Genomic DNA, 14,159 nt, shown 5'->3' on the forward strand with positions numbered 1-14,159 from the left:
CAAAGTGTTCCAAGAAACAGAAAATTATAAAATCACAATCTCTGATAGAATGCTCAGAGCAACATGCGATAGAGGGATAAAAAATATTATCAGTTATCTACAGCTTAAAACATAAAGATGACAATAAAACCACTAGAGCATAGAAACAGCAACAAGGTACAACCCAGATTTCCATCGGCAAAAAGCTTGGGCAAATAATGTTCTAAATTGCCAGTGGAGGCTGTATGGAGAAGTTGCAAAATGTTCTCAGATTTGTGTATGTATTTAAAATAAAGTAAACTTTTACAGAATACTGCACTTTGCCTACCTATATATTTCATATTCCAAATATCCTAAATAAAAAAATAGACACGAGTTGTGCAATTTGTAGTAAACAGCCCTATAGGAAACCAGTTTTATAGTAACCTTACTTTAGCTCATGAGTTGGCTGAAGGTTTTCCAAATCAATGTTGTTTTTTGCCTTGCCGAAAAAGCCCTGTGCTCACAGCGGCATGAGACTCTCTGCAACTACCTACTGGAATGGAAGCGATGCCACATAATGTTGCATTGTGTAGGATGTGAAGTGCCATAGCTCAGTGGTGGATTGAAATCCCAGTCTCAACCCCTGTCATCTCCTGGTAGAGCTGAGTCAGGTTCCTTGCTTGAGACCCTACTGATCTCCTGCCAGCCAATGTGGACAAAACTAAGGTAGATGGACCAATATAAGGCAGCACCCTGTGTTTTCATATTCCCTATTTTTCTATATTCTCATTTGATGCCTTGAGAGTGACAGCATCACATTGTATCACACCATTCTCAATGTATTCCTGGTAGCACGTAGAGAAACTCATAGGATGTGGGGCTTCTGTTTTAAGTTATAAAAGCAAGCAACCCCCCCCCCCCCGAGCAAAAAACAACAACACACCCCACAATTGTTCACCTCATCAGTTAACCAAGGTAAGCATCCATCCTAAATTTCTCCCTCACACAGAAGCAGCAGAAAACCAGTGCCTCTTGCATGGGAGGAATTTTCAGGATATGCGGGGAAAGGGGAAGGGGTTTGGCCCCGCCTTAATGAGTTGAGTATTGCAGTGCATTTGGCATTAAGTCTGCCTTGCCAAATTGTCAGAGAAAACAGTAGTGTATCAGAAGGGTTGGATTTGCTCAGTTGAGTGGAATACATGCCACTTTCTGGTATTTAGTGTGGAGGAACAGGGAAAGCAGCAGTGGAAAGTGCAGAAAATAATCATAACATCATTCATATTTTGTTTTGTTTTTACCCCCTTCCCTTGTTGGATTCACTTTCTACTTTGGAAGAAACTTTTTACCTGCAAGTGTAATAGATTGGTTTCATAGCCAGAAACCATCTTACTCAAAAACACATTGCAATGCTTTTTATATTGTTTAATTGAAATAAAATATGAAGGGGTTTTAGTACAAACTTGTTGTTTTCTACTGGAAACAGAAGCAAAGTCCTGTTGCTGCTGTTCTTCTTTTTTCTTTTCTATAAAGAGCTGGATATATTCCAAAAAGGAAAAAAAATGCCTCAATTTCACTGAGTCCTGCTAGCCATTAAAATAATGCTCAATAAACACTGGCTTTTGTGGATTACATTGCAGTCAATTTGGCAAGCGATGGCAAAGTTAAACCTTGATAATGTTCCAGTTCTTGACATTGGAAGGTATGAAAAGGAATATTTTTTACTGACTTTGCCAAACATTAGAGAAGCAAAGGGCTGAGGGCACAGATGTAGTGTCCCAGCAGAACCTTGTTCATACTCTCTCTGCCACAGGAACCTTTGAAGCTGCTTTCAGTCACAGCACTTCAACGAAGCCCGTGGCAAACACAGAAATATTGTTTGATTTCTTTCTTTCTGTTTTTCCCCTTTGCGTTTTCTTCCTCTTACCCCTCCCCCCTTTTTGTTTTGTTTTATAGGATTTTCTAATGTAAACGATCAAAAGGAAAAGCATATGGAGAATAAAATAACCAAAAAAAATATATATTGTGTTTATATTATTAATAGCATAGCACCATCAAACTGCCTGCCTGTTTGCAAGTAAGCAGGCACCTGCCCCAAGGACCTTACAGTGTAAAGTAAGCTAGCGAGGAGAGAAGAAAGGGAGATTATGATTGATTCTGTAATGGCAGAACCATGTGGACAAGTATACCAGATACTATGTGTCAGGACCTTCTGTATTGCCCACTCCTGTATATAAAAATTAGATCTGTATTGTTCATGATTTTAAGCTGTCACTAGATGTCCAGGTTGCCTAAGTGGTCAGTAGTGGGTAAGCTAAGCTCCAGCTGGTTCACTTGCTACAGCCATTCCCAGACCAGCACAGCCTGGCATCAGTAACCCATGCTCTGATAAACCCATAGTTTAACTACAGCAATATGTTCTACATGGGGCCACCCTTGGAGATAGAAAAGAAACTGCAGCTGGTGCAGAATGCAGCTGCCCATATATTAAGCAGGAAAGTACACTGGGGTCATGGGCCACCATCCGTAAGATACTGCACCAGGCCCAAGTCAAGGCATTGCTCCATTTCATCCTCCTTACTTTATAGTGAAAACTCTTTTGTAGCATGGAAACATCCCCCTTTAAGCTTGATAAACAACATAGCCATCTCTCATTTTTAGACTTTATCACACATTGCGGCTTGCTTTTAGCAACCTGAACAAATATGAAGCTCACACTGTTCCAGTGGATTTGTAAGAGGGCATTTAACAGCATAATTAGATGAAAGTTTCTGAAAAAGGAGTGAAAAGCCTGCAGGTGTACAGGCAGAAAGGTTGGGGGGGGGGGGATATCGCAAGATGTTGGCTTCAGCATGTTTTGTATTTGTGGTCAAAAGACTGATTAAAAGCATTTGCTAAAAATCAGCTTGATTCACTAACTTATTTTAAAAGTTGAGCCTCTGCAGTCAAAATGATGGACTATCACAAAAATGAAGTAAGTCTTTTAAAAATACAAACTGACACTGTCCTTTTAATTAGAATGAGTATTGTGAAATGGTACTTTGTGAGGATTAATTATAAATATTTGATAGGATCTGGAATTCGCCAAGCACTCTGGCAGGACTTGTGATACCATGTGAAAACAAACTAAATGAATGGTGCAAATGCCCTATCAGAATTTTTGGTGGGTCAATGTTTGTGTTGTTTCAGTAGGTTTCCCAGTTTTAATTGGGTGATATTTTAGTCAGTTTTCTTACTGCAATTTTGGTGGTGTTTGGTGCTAGCTAGCTTAACATTTTGCAATCTTACACTACTTCTACATTGTTGCCCCTGAACAGCATTCAAACATCTAAGAGAGGTTACCTCCAAAGTTTGAAAACTGACAGATTTGTCTCAGTGATTAAATACAATCAAAATGCTTAGGGTACATTGTTTAAATAAACCCCTTAAAGTCCCTGCATCTTTGTTCTTCTGCCATTTTCCCACTGCTGCGGGGATAGATAATAATAGATCAGGCTCCGGAGGATTGAGTGGACAAGACCAATAGCGGGTCCAATGGTCAAGAAGGCAGTTTCTGCATGTGCTGTAGAGGGAAGTGAGAGGCAGATGGGGCTCATCAACCTGGGAAGGCAGCCCATCTAAGAGAAGGAAAACTCTCTTTCTAAACCTCCGCTGCCTCGTGGGATATCTTCAGTAGAAGAAAAGGCTCAGACCTCCACCCTATGAAACATATTGCATAACAACTTGCACTTCTTTCACATGCACCGATATGTTAATACAGTACTTTTATAAGTAAATAAAAATACGTTTGATGGGAAAAGTTGCAATCTGCTTCATTTTAATATTACACACACACACACACACACACACACACACACTAGCACCTTTCAGTGCTTGCTTTATCTCTTTTCTATAGTCTTGGGACAGATGATGTAGGTTTAAGAGAGAGAGAGATGAGATATACACTTGGTAGAGAGAATGATAGGTTAGACACTTTCATAAGCTTGTTTTCTTCAAATTCACTTTCACCTATGATATAGAACTGCTGAAAACTAGCTTTAAAAAACAGTAATAGCAAAATCCATCTAACATCTTCAAAGACTAACTTAACACCAGTTTAATATTTATGCAGCAAACTGTGAGAATATTTCACCCTAACTTGATTTTTTCCCCTTTAAATTTATAGCGTACCTTGGGACAGGTTACTATGGATTTTAAAATGAAATTCCACTTAATTTTGCCTTCATTCACAACAACCTAAACCAGAACATCAGAAGAAGCATATATATTCTGCATGAATGAAAATGAAATATCCTCAAATTGATTCCCCTGACTAGTTTTGACACACAGCAACGGGGTGGGTGGGAAAGCTATCTGGATGAAGCTGGAAATTTTACAAGCTGGAAAATTCTGAATAACTTTCTCAAGATGCCTGTGGTAGTGATGGGTTTGTCCATGAACTCATCCTTGGCAAACAGATTTAATTTCACAGGCCATAGATCTTAGATTTCTAAAATAATTTGTGGAAAGTATTTGTTGAAATAGCAAGGTGCTGTCTCGAATATCCTAAGACAGATGCCTAGACCAGTGTTTCCCAACCTTGTGCCTCCAGATGTTTTTGGCCTACAACTCCCATCATCCCTGACCACTGGTCTTGCTAGCTAGGGATGATGGGAGTTGTAGGCCAAAAACATCTGGAGGCACAAGGTTGGGAAACACTGGCCTAGACAACCTGGTAATACACAGAATTGTGAAGGAGCCATTGTATTATCAAAAAACTTGGTTGTTATCCCACAGGAATACAATTTATTTTGCTGAGCTGATGAAAATCCATATGAGATTTTAGTTTCAAATAGCCAATTAAAATTGAAGTTGTCAGAGTTATCTCAAAAAGAGCAAGCTGGAATAGTGACAGCAAATTAAACAGGCTCCTATTTAGGTTAGTAAGAAGTACGGTGACTAAGAGGATTTGGTAGCTTTCTGTGTTGCTGAACTGACTCTGGTTCAGTGGCTCAATGTAGAGATCCCTTTAGCTTATTTAAAATGGGTTCCTGATGAAGAAGAGAGGGAACAGTTGTGCCCTAAGGGTGTTACTCTTCACATGGTTACTGCCTCCATGCTGGAGGAAGCAATTTAAAAATATAAATATATAAATATAACAATGGCAACAACAGGAACTAATCCAATCAGTATTTCAAAATGCTATGCAAACAAATATAAATGTTTTCACAAGACATCTAAACTGAAGCAGCAAGGTGGCTTGGTGGTCTCTCTGCAACCATGGCACATTATTGAGAAGTTCTGTACTGATGGTCACACATCATTTTTTCTGAAAATACAGGGCCTCAAGAAGATATTTGTTTATAATGGAGCTTAAAATCTGAAGGAGGCCAGTTGCTAATGACAGTTCCTGGACTATCTGAAGACTTCTAATTCATAGCTTTGTTGACACTGTCCTCACCTCATAAAAGTCACCACTGGGGGGGGGGGGAGAGACTTTGGTTATACACATTAGTGTTGAATCCATGAACAACAAAAATCTCAAGCTCTGGTTCAAGGATCAAGGGTTGTCTAGTCCAAGCTTTGTTTAGCCTTGAAGCTGAAGCTGGAAAGTACAGGAAGACATGGTTTAAGAATAGCAAAGCTCAATGAATAATTTGTAGAGGACAATTTATTTGAATAATTTAGCCTCCCTTTCTGAATGATGGAAGGATCATTACAAGGCATGATACTCTTCCCACTTGTCTGGTTTTAGCAAAGCACCAAAAGTTAGTGAATGTGACCTCTAATATAACCACAGGGACTTCTAATAGATAAATATTTCTACAGTCTTAATATTAACAGTTGTTCTGTAGATTCAAATTGGAAATTTATTTTACTGTTAATAATATTAATATTATTATCAATTTATAATTATAAGTTTCCCAGTATCTAAACTCCAACTAGAGTGTTATACTAATAGTGATATACTTTGCAGCTGAAGCTTTTGTTTATAAAAGAAATCTAAACAACTAGTGTGAAATGTTTTAGTGTCAATCAATCAGTCAATAAAACAATATAAATCATACATTCATAATATGAGGCAACATCCATGATGTGAGAGGGGTTACCAGAGATACCAGCAAACACAAATTCAGTTTGATTTCAACTTAAACATCTGACTCACCACAGCAATTTATACTGTTTTTATCCAACTCATTTCCCCTGATTATTATTATTATTAGCAGCCAGTGTATAGAGAGCCACTGTGTGTTATAAAGCTATTCTTGTCACTCAAAAGAAAACAGATCATTGCTGCGTAGTATACCTGCTTGCTTGTGTGAAACAAAGGTTTCAGAAACTGATCTCATAGGTCTCTCTATAAGGGCAGGTCAACAGATGAGTGATGTCTTCCACCTGAGGTAGACTACAAATACAATATCTGTCTGTGTACAGGACCTTGTTGTAGCGGCCATCCAAGGCTGCAGTGGGCAGTGGTGTAGCGTGGGTTGTCAGCACCCGGGGCAAGGCAAGTAATTTGCACCCCCTAACCCGTGGATTTGCGGCCCCTAACCCTAACCCCCAGATGTTGCGCCCGGTGCGGCCGGCCTCCCCTGCACCCCCCACGCTACGCCACTGGCAGTGGGCATCACTTGGAAACCCAGCTCAATACAGACATTTCTTAAGGAAGCTTGATCAGATAACTAGCTCTAAAATACTCTGTTTTCAAGAGTGAATACCAAAGGGAAATGCTGGTTTTTGTAATCAGTTGCAGCTCCTTTCTGGATTCTTTCAGCTGACTTTAGCAGCATTGTGGCCTCCAATCTCATACAATGCAATCAGAGATTAGGCCAAACATGCATAATGCATCTGGAACTTTCCTTGGGCAACTCCCATGCACTCTTGTGTTTCAGGCAGCAATATGATCTACGCATTAGTTCAGGAAGTGTGGATCCAGGTCAGTTTGTACCAGAATTTGCAAAGATTGAATTCCTCAAGCATCCTTATGGAGTTGCACAAATTGCAACAGCTGTGTGTATAGGTTCTACATGGAGGCACTGGGGGTGGGAAGCAAGGGATTCCATTTGTGCAAATGGGCTTTTCCCTCTCTATTTCTGATGTTGCGCAAAATTGAATTCCACCCAACATTCATGTAATCTTTAGTTCTTCATTGACTGCAGGTTCACTTGCAGGCTTGTAGGCTCCTGTGAATGATTTACTGTATTTTTCTGTGTATAAGACTGTATTTCCCCCAAATTTTTGAAGTTTAAAATAAGAGGTCATCTTATTCATGGATAGCGCATAGTACATTTTCTTAATTTTGGATTTTAAAAATACCTGTATAGGGGTTGTCTTATACATAGGGGGGTATGTGGAGGGTGGAGAATGTCAACTCTAAATGAAGGAAAAAGGCATGTGATTCTGAAAAAAAAGCCATGATGCAGCAAACATGGTCTGCATGTGGGGCTAAGTTTCTTTGTATGGACTATGTCATTGGAAAGCACAAAAAGTGCCATATCAGAAAAAGAACCTACATCTGACTTGGAGGCTCCTGCATCATATGTGATCCACAGGTTCAGATTGGTTAATGCTTCCACCTATGACATTGTTGAACAAAGGGAGTGTATGGAATAATTCCAAAAATCTGATACCTGACCAGTGATGTTGACCTGACCATCAGCTGGTATGAGAAACACTCAGGAGTCAGGAATTTCCATGAAAAGCTTCATATGTTGTCCTCTGGATCAGAGCCAAATGCTAAAGTTGATAGATCATTTTTCTAGGGAGCGAGTACCATCAAATTCAGTGGGTTTTACTTCTGAGTATACAGGGCTGTCTTAAGCATATACGATGCCAGGGTGCAAAGGTCTGCCACCCCAGGCCCCAGGTTGCCCAGTCTCAGGCACGCAGGAGGGCAGAGCCAGCTGGCTGCCTCAGAGTCTCGCTGACTCGGTCGCCCCTGAACTCGTGGCGCAGAGCCACCTGCAGCAGAAGAGCCTGCTGTGGCACTCTGACTGAAGAGCGGGCTTCTCCCTGGATGCAACTCTCAGGCCCCGGACTCTTGGCCTGTCGCCCCTGGGAGCCCGGCGCCCGGGTGCCCCGCACCCCTAGTGCCTATGGGTAAGACGGCCCTGTAAGTATACATGCTTAGGGTTGCACTGTAAATTTTGTAGGAGTGTCTTGAGTGGCGTATTGTGCATGTCCTCTCCTCTGTTGTATCTTTTTAAAAATTGCAGCACACAACACAGAACACACAGTGACGGTATATACACTTGTACCTATGTAGACATTTTGAACCATAATCTCTTTATTATTCTCCATTTGTTCCAGTGCGATCACTGTTGGCCACTGTACAATGACAAGCCTTTTCATCCTGGAGATCAAGTTCATGCTTATAATTGCAAGCCTTGTCAATGTTACGGCCATGCAATAAGCTGTCACTACAACAGGACAATGGATTCTTTTCCTAATGAACACTATAGAGGAGGTGGCGGAGTCTGTGATAACTGTCAACATAACACTACAGGTAATTAACAGAACAGAATATATCCATGGTGGTTGGCTCTTGCAGTCATTCCAAAGCATCATTACATCTGAGGTTGAATTGTAAAGAAATCTCCATGCTACATATCAGACCAGGAAAATGAGATTGGTTTGCACTATCTGCATGTATTATAGAATCAAGCAAACTTTATATAAAATAAAGTTCCAAGACTGTTTGGTTCACATGGGTGGAAAAGGGGATATGATCACACCCTACATAAACTACACAGTGGGGGATATTCAGCTAACCCGTTGCACCAGCAGAAGCCCTTGTGAGGATTCCTGCTAGCACAATGGGGGTGTGCCATCCCCAAATCTACACTGGAGATTTGCGGGAACTGTAAAATAGTGGGTAGACATGGCAGACGACACAGCGATTTCTCCAAGCAGCTCTTTATTTTGTAAGCTGGAACAGAAGACTGAACAGCAAACAGCTCAGTCGGCCTGCTTTTATAGGCAGCCGGCTGTCAACATTGTAGCAACAACAACCCAGAGTTTCCCGCCTAAAATAACTGACGTGGACCTGAGTGAAAACTATCTACAGACCTGAGTGAAAACTATGTACAGTATCCCCCTGCTGGCCCAGGGTGAACTTCACTACATAACAGGAACCTCCAGAACAGATTTAGGGGGCACGAGGGTAGAGGAAAGTTTATTTTGCTCAAGGAACAACCTTGTGCTGACGAAACCTTAGCCTTAGCAGTATGTTTAATACAAGCCAATGTGTGTACCAGGCTGGGTGCATGATTCCCCTGATGCCTGTGATCTTCCCACCACATTAGCACACTTTACATGCAGCAGGGAAGAGTGGTAGCTCACAGGTAGGACACATGTGATGCTTATCAAAAGTCCTGGGTTCAATCCCCGTAGGTAGGCCTGGAAAAAACTCCTGCCTGAAAACCTGGACAGCTCTTGCCCATCAGGTCATGAATAAACAGGAACAGGAGCAGCTGATGGAGTGGTGCAATATCTTTATTTATTGTCCTACACTTCCTCCTAAAAGGGAGCTCTGTGCAGCTAACAACATAGAATAATATAACAATTTATAAACAATTTAAAAGAACCATTAGTCAGCCATCATAAAACTTCATATAACTCCGGCTAGGCACCTAGCATCCCTTATCATTATCAAATGTTTCAAGATCTTGTGCTTACATAAGAGCCAATGTGCCTCAGAAACTATTTTGCCCTCACCTTGAGACTGTTGTTTTAGCCAGGGAATCAACTGTACAATATAGTACCTGGTGTACCAACAGAATCTATAGTCTTTCAGGGCCATCAAGCACTGGAAACAAGTTCCCTATTGGATGCATTAGCCAATGCATATGGTTGGTTGGCAAAATGTCTTGTGGTTTTTCTCAAGTAGTAGCAAAGCCCAAATATTTTGAATAATAATAATTTATAATAATAATAATTTTATTATTTATACCCCGCCCATCTGGCTGGGCTTCCCCAGCCACTCTGGGCGGCTTCCAAAAGAATATTAAAATACTGTGATACATCAAAATAAAGAAGTTTAGTGGAACTCTGCCTCTCCACAACTCATGTCTGCTAAGTCATTTAGTTTGGTAATTTGCTTCACTTTAAAATGTATTAAAATAGAATATACTTGCTGAATTTCTATTTCTGCATGTTATGTTTGTGGTGGTTTTGGGACACTCCCTTTAGTACTCTTGGCTTTCCTCCTTAAGGATGGTAAGGAAAATTGGATGTTTAAGAGTAATTTCTCTTTTTTAGGTATAGAATATATATTCATACAGAATAGCTTTATAGGAGTGTTGTGTTATGTAACAGATGGAAGTTTAATGGAGTAAAACACAGTTTGTAACAGGTTCATTGTTTCATATGCTCTGGATCACTAAATTGGCAGGTAGAGATGAAAGGTGCATTAAAATGGACGTCCTGAAAATTATAGAATTCCCTCAAAGGAATAGTCTTTAATTTTGAATTATACAGCTAATTTTAATGAATTGGAAGCCATAATGCATAACCTTTCCTTCATGCAGGAAGAAATTGTGAGCTGTGCAAAGATTTCTTTTATCGGTATGTAGATGCAGATCTCTCATCCGTGGATGTTTGCAATCCTTGCAAATGCGACATAGCAGGCACCAAAAACAGTAGCCACCAATGCAATAAGGTAGGTGGGTTTAACCTAGAATGTTACCCTATATTCCCAATATTCAGGCTATGAGTACCATTGCATATGTAGCCAAAACAACACCCATGCACAAGAGGGAGGTGTTAGCAGGCTTGGGGAGCCCAAACCCATCCAAATAAGGACTAAACATTCCATCTATCAAAGATGCTTTAGCTGAGATTCCTGCATTGCAGGGGGTTAGACTAGATGACCCTTGTATACATTCCAACTCTTAAGATTCTATGATTCTATAATTTGCCATGAAATGCTGACTGGTTGGGTGTGGGTGAAAACTGGAGATTGAATAGAGTGGTTGGAATCTTGCACAGAGGTTTTCTTGCAGGTACAACAAATCATCATACTTGTTATAACTGGCAGCTGTTGGCACTAATGTGACTTACAATAATTCATGGGATAGATAACATTTAAAGTTTTTAAAAAAGAAAGGAATCCTTTCCCAAAATAGTGGCAGATTCACATAGGACATATGAAATTATTTTGTGATTCTGTTATCTGGATCACCATATCTCCAAAGACTGAAGAAGTATGATAATAATATGAAAAACAATTTTTAAAATGCCTTAAGAACACTATTTTTTAAAAAAGAAAATCCACTTAAGTAGCCCACACCACCTTCTCACTTGCTAAATAGTTGCCTGAAGCCTTTTGAAACTTTCAGCAGACACAGAGCAGTTCACACGTGCAGACTGGCTGTTTTCATTTCTCCAATTTTTGCTTTCTATGGATATGGGATTATGTGAAGAACTGTTAGACAATAATGCCAGGCTAAGGATGAGTTGGAGAGCTGACACACACAAATGACCACAAATTTGTTACTTTATTTACAAGAGGAAATTTATCTTAAAAAGCCAAAATGCTACCAATTATTTTAAGTCACTGCTTTCATTTGCAAGCAAAAACATATAGTGCAGTAATAAATCCATTTCTTTCAAAAGAGCAGGGAAATGTGTATAAAATCCTGCCTTTGGCTGAGAGCTGGATCAGTCCAAACCCAATTCCCTTATTGTATTCTTGCCTGACACTAAACTTTCTTCATTGGTGCAATGATGAAAAATCCTTTTATCCAGTAACGTTTTGTGGCTTTTTCTGTCATTTCATGTTTGTTTTTATGCTCACTGGGGACATTCTTTTATTGGTAGCTTTGATCCTTCAAGAGGCTCTGTGAGCACAGCAAGATTTGATATCTTCTACCTGTGAAGAGCTCATTGCTAGCTTGGGGTTTAGGCTGGCAAAAAGAAATGTGAAATCCTAGAGCCCTGTACTTATTAAAACAGTGACAATAGTCTAAAGCAGAGGGTCTGATTTTCTGCCTCTAATAATGATACATTTTTGGCCAATAGCACAACTCCAGAAACAATTTGAAAGTCGCATGATATGGTAAGAATGGGGAAGAGAGGGGAGGGGAGAATTTAAATGCCAATTTTGAGATTTCTTTTTTCAAGTGGTAGTTTTTCAGCGCTGACAGCAATTTAATGGTAAGCCGTTCTGCTTCAAGGTGGCAAAGTAGGGTGTTTTGTTTTTGGATGGCCAGAAATTTAGCGATGGCTAAGACTGAGAAATGAGTCGAAAATCAAGATAATATAAAAAAGAAAATAAGGAAAAATGGGTTGAACTGTACAGCTCAATAAGGCATCAATAGACTGCTGCAAAAGGAGCAAGGTAGAACAAAATGATTAAGAGGCATTAAAAAATAGATTAATAAGGCTGGAGAGTATGGGCTGAAATGAATTACATGAAATAGAAAGGCATTATTGAAGGGAGTGTTTCCAGGTCTGACCCAAGGAAGATGGAATCATAGGGAATAAGGCCTCGGCTCATGAAAATTAATTGTCACGTCACAAGGATAATTTTCAAGGAAATGTGTTAAAAATGGGCCACAATACACTTTCTCTGCATAATTTACCATTCCCAGCAGTTTATCAATGCTTTCCTATACAGAACCAGTTATCTGTCATTTAGCCTAAACGAAGATGCAGGATTCCGGAAGAGAACAATCACAAGTTCTTATCCTGTGTATTGGGGGGGGGGATACCCCACCCCACAAAAAGTTGGTTTAGAGGAGGAAGTGGTTCTTTTGCAGTGGCAAAACTTCCTTGATGACATTGTCTTCTTTTTAAGGCACAATCTAGAAAAGAGTGCAATTCTATACTGTACATATCACACAATTCCAGATCAAGGAACAGCATTAAAATACAATAAAACAGTATTTCAAAATGCAACTTAATAAAAAATCAGACAATATGCTAACCACATAACTACTCCAGCCAAATAAGGGGCATCACTTTAGCCAAATGCTCGGGCGAATAGTTGCATTTTTAGTGGGTGCCAAAAGTCAATTAGTGTAGATGCTGATTGAAGAGGGGTGCATTTCGGAGGTAGAATGTTACTGTTGGAACTGCAGTCTCATGAACTGTCATGCACATGGGTGTAGCCCGGGGGGGGGGGGCAAAGAGGGGCAGCTGCCCGCCCTAAATCAATAAATTTCAATAAAAATACATAGCAAACTGAGGTTCTGCCCCACCTACAAAAATCCTGGCTATGTTCATGGCCATGTACCATATCATAGCATGGAACAGTGCCATAGCGAGAAGGGCACCCATTTTCACACTCCCTGGGCTGCTCCTCTGCTGCTCTGGGCAGCCCAGTGATGTTTGCAGACTTCTCTGGGCACCTTAATGGAGGAATCTGGTTGCTGGCCTGGGTCATCACAGCAGTCAGCCGGCTGCACTGTTAGAAATGTGAGTGGAGTGCTCAGTGGGGCTCGGATGGAAGAAAGACAGAGAGAGTGGGTGAGAGATGCAGGAGGAGGGAAAAGGAGAGAAAAGGGAGGGAGGGAGGGAGGGAGGAAGGACACAGCAGGGAAAGCAGCAAGTGGAGGGAGCGCAGGAGGCAGGAAATCACTGGCAGAGGGCAAGAGGTGATGAAAAGCAAACTCTTTGAGTTTCTAGTCCATGGTCTCTCCCATCTTTGGAGGCATACAGCTCTTTGGCAAGGAGGCAAGGGGGACTAGGTGCACCTCTGTATATCACAGACACTGTGAAGTAAATATAAAGTACAGAGATAATATTTAATGCTAGCTATCCACCCAACACCTGATGTTGGGAAAGATTGAGGCACAAGGAGAAGGGGACGACAGAGGACGAGATGTTTGGACAGTGTTCTCGAAGCTACTAGCATGAGCTTGACCAAACTGCGGGAGGCAGTAGAAGACAGGAGTGCCTGGCGTGCTCTGGTCCATGGGGTCACGAAGAGTCGGACACGACTAAATGACTAAACAACAACAACCACCCATATCTGACTCTATCAGTTGTTGTGCTGAATTTTATTGTGGGTAAGGTGACTTCTTCATTGGGGACAGACTGGATTTTTTGTGTTGGACTGTGTGTCGTAAGCCTCATTTTTCAGGTCTGGAACCAAAGAGGAGTACTTCTGCTACTAGAAAGTATCTCATTCTGTGACCTAGCAGAAGAGCATTGCTCAAGAAAAGCAAATTATACAAACAAGCTTATGTACTATGCACCAGAGTTCATTTACTGCTGAT

General features: G+C 40.7%; 1 protein-coding gene across 7 annotated transcripts in view; it reads left to right on the forward strand.

Moving 5' to 3' along the window:
* Nucleotides 1–14,159, forward strand: part of USH2A (usherin) — a gene marked incomplete at its 5' end in the record, with an annotated part of 433,145 nt that overhangs the window by 47,128 nt on the left and 371,858 nt on the right. For all 7 annotated transcript variants that reach the window (XR_014562720.1, XM_083732918.1, XM_083732919.1 and 4 more), the window contains 2 exons: nt 8,248–8,443; nt 10,467–10,597. Coding sequence is in view for 6 of the 7 variants with exons in the window: in XM_083732918.1 (XP_083589044.1) it covers nt 8,248–8,443; nt 10,467–10,597 (327 nt within the window). The remainder of the gene's footprint in view (nt 1–8,247; nt 8,444–10,466; nt 10,598–14,159) is intronic.

The sequence above is a fragment of the Podarcis gaigeae genome (assembly GCF_964106915.1).
Source record: "Podarcis gaigeae genome assembly, chromosome: 3".
Lineage (NCBI taxonomy): Eukaryota > Metazoa > Chordata > Lepidosauria > Squamata > Lacertidae > Podarcis > Podarcis gaigeae.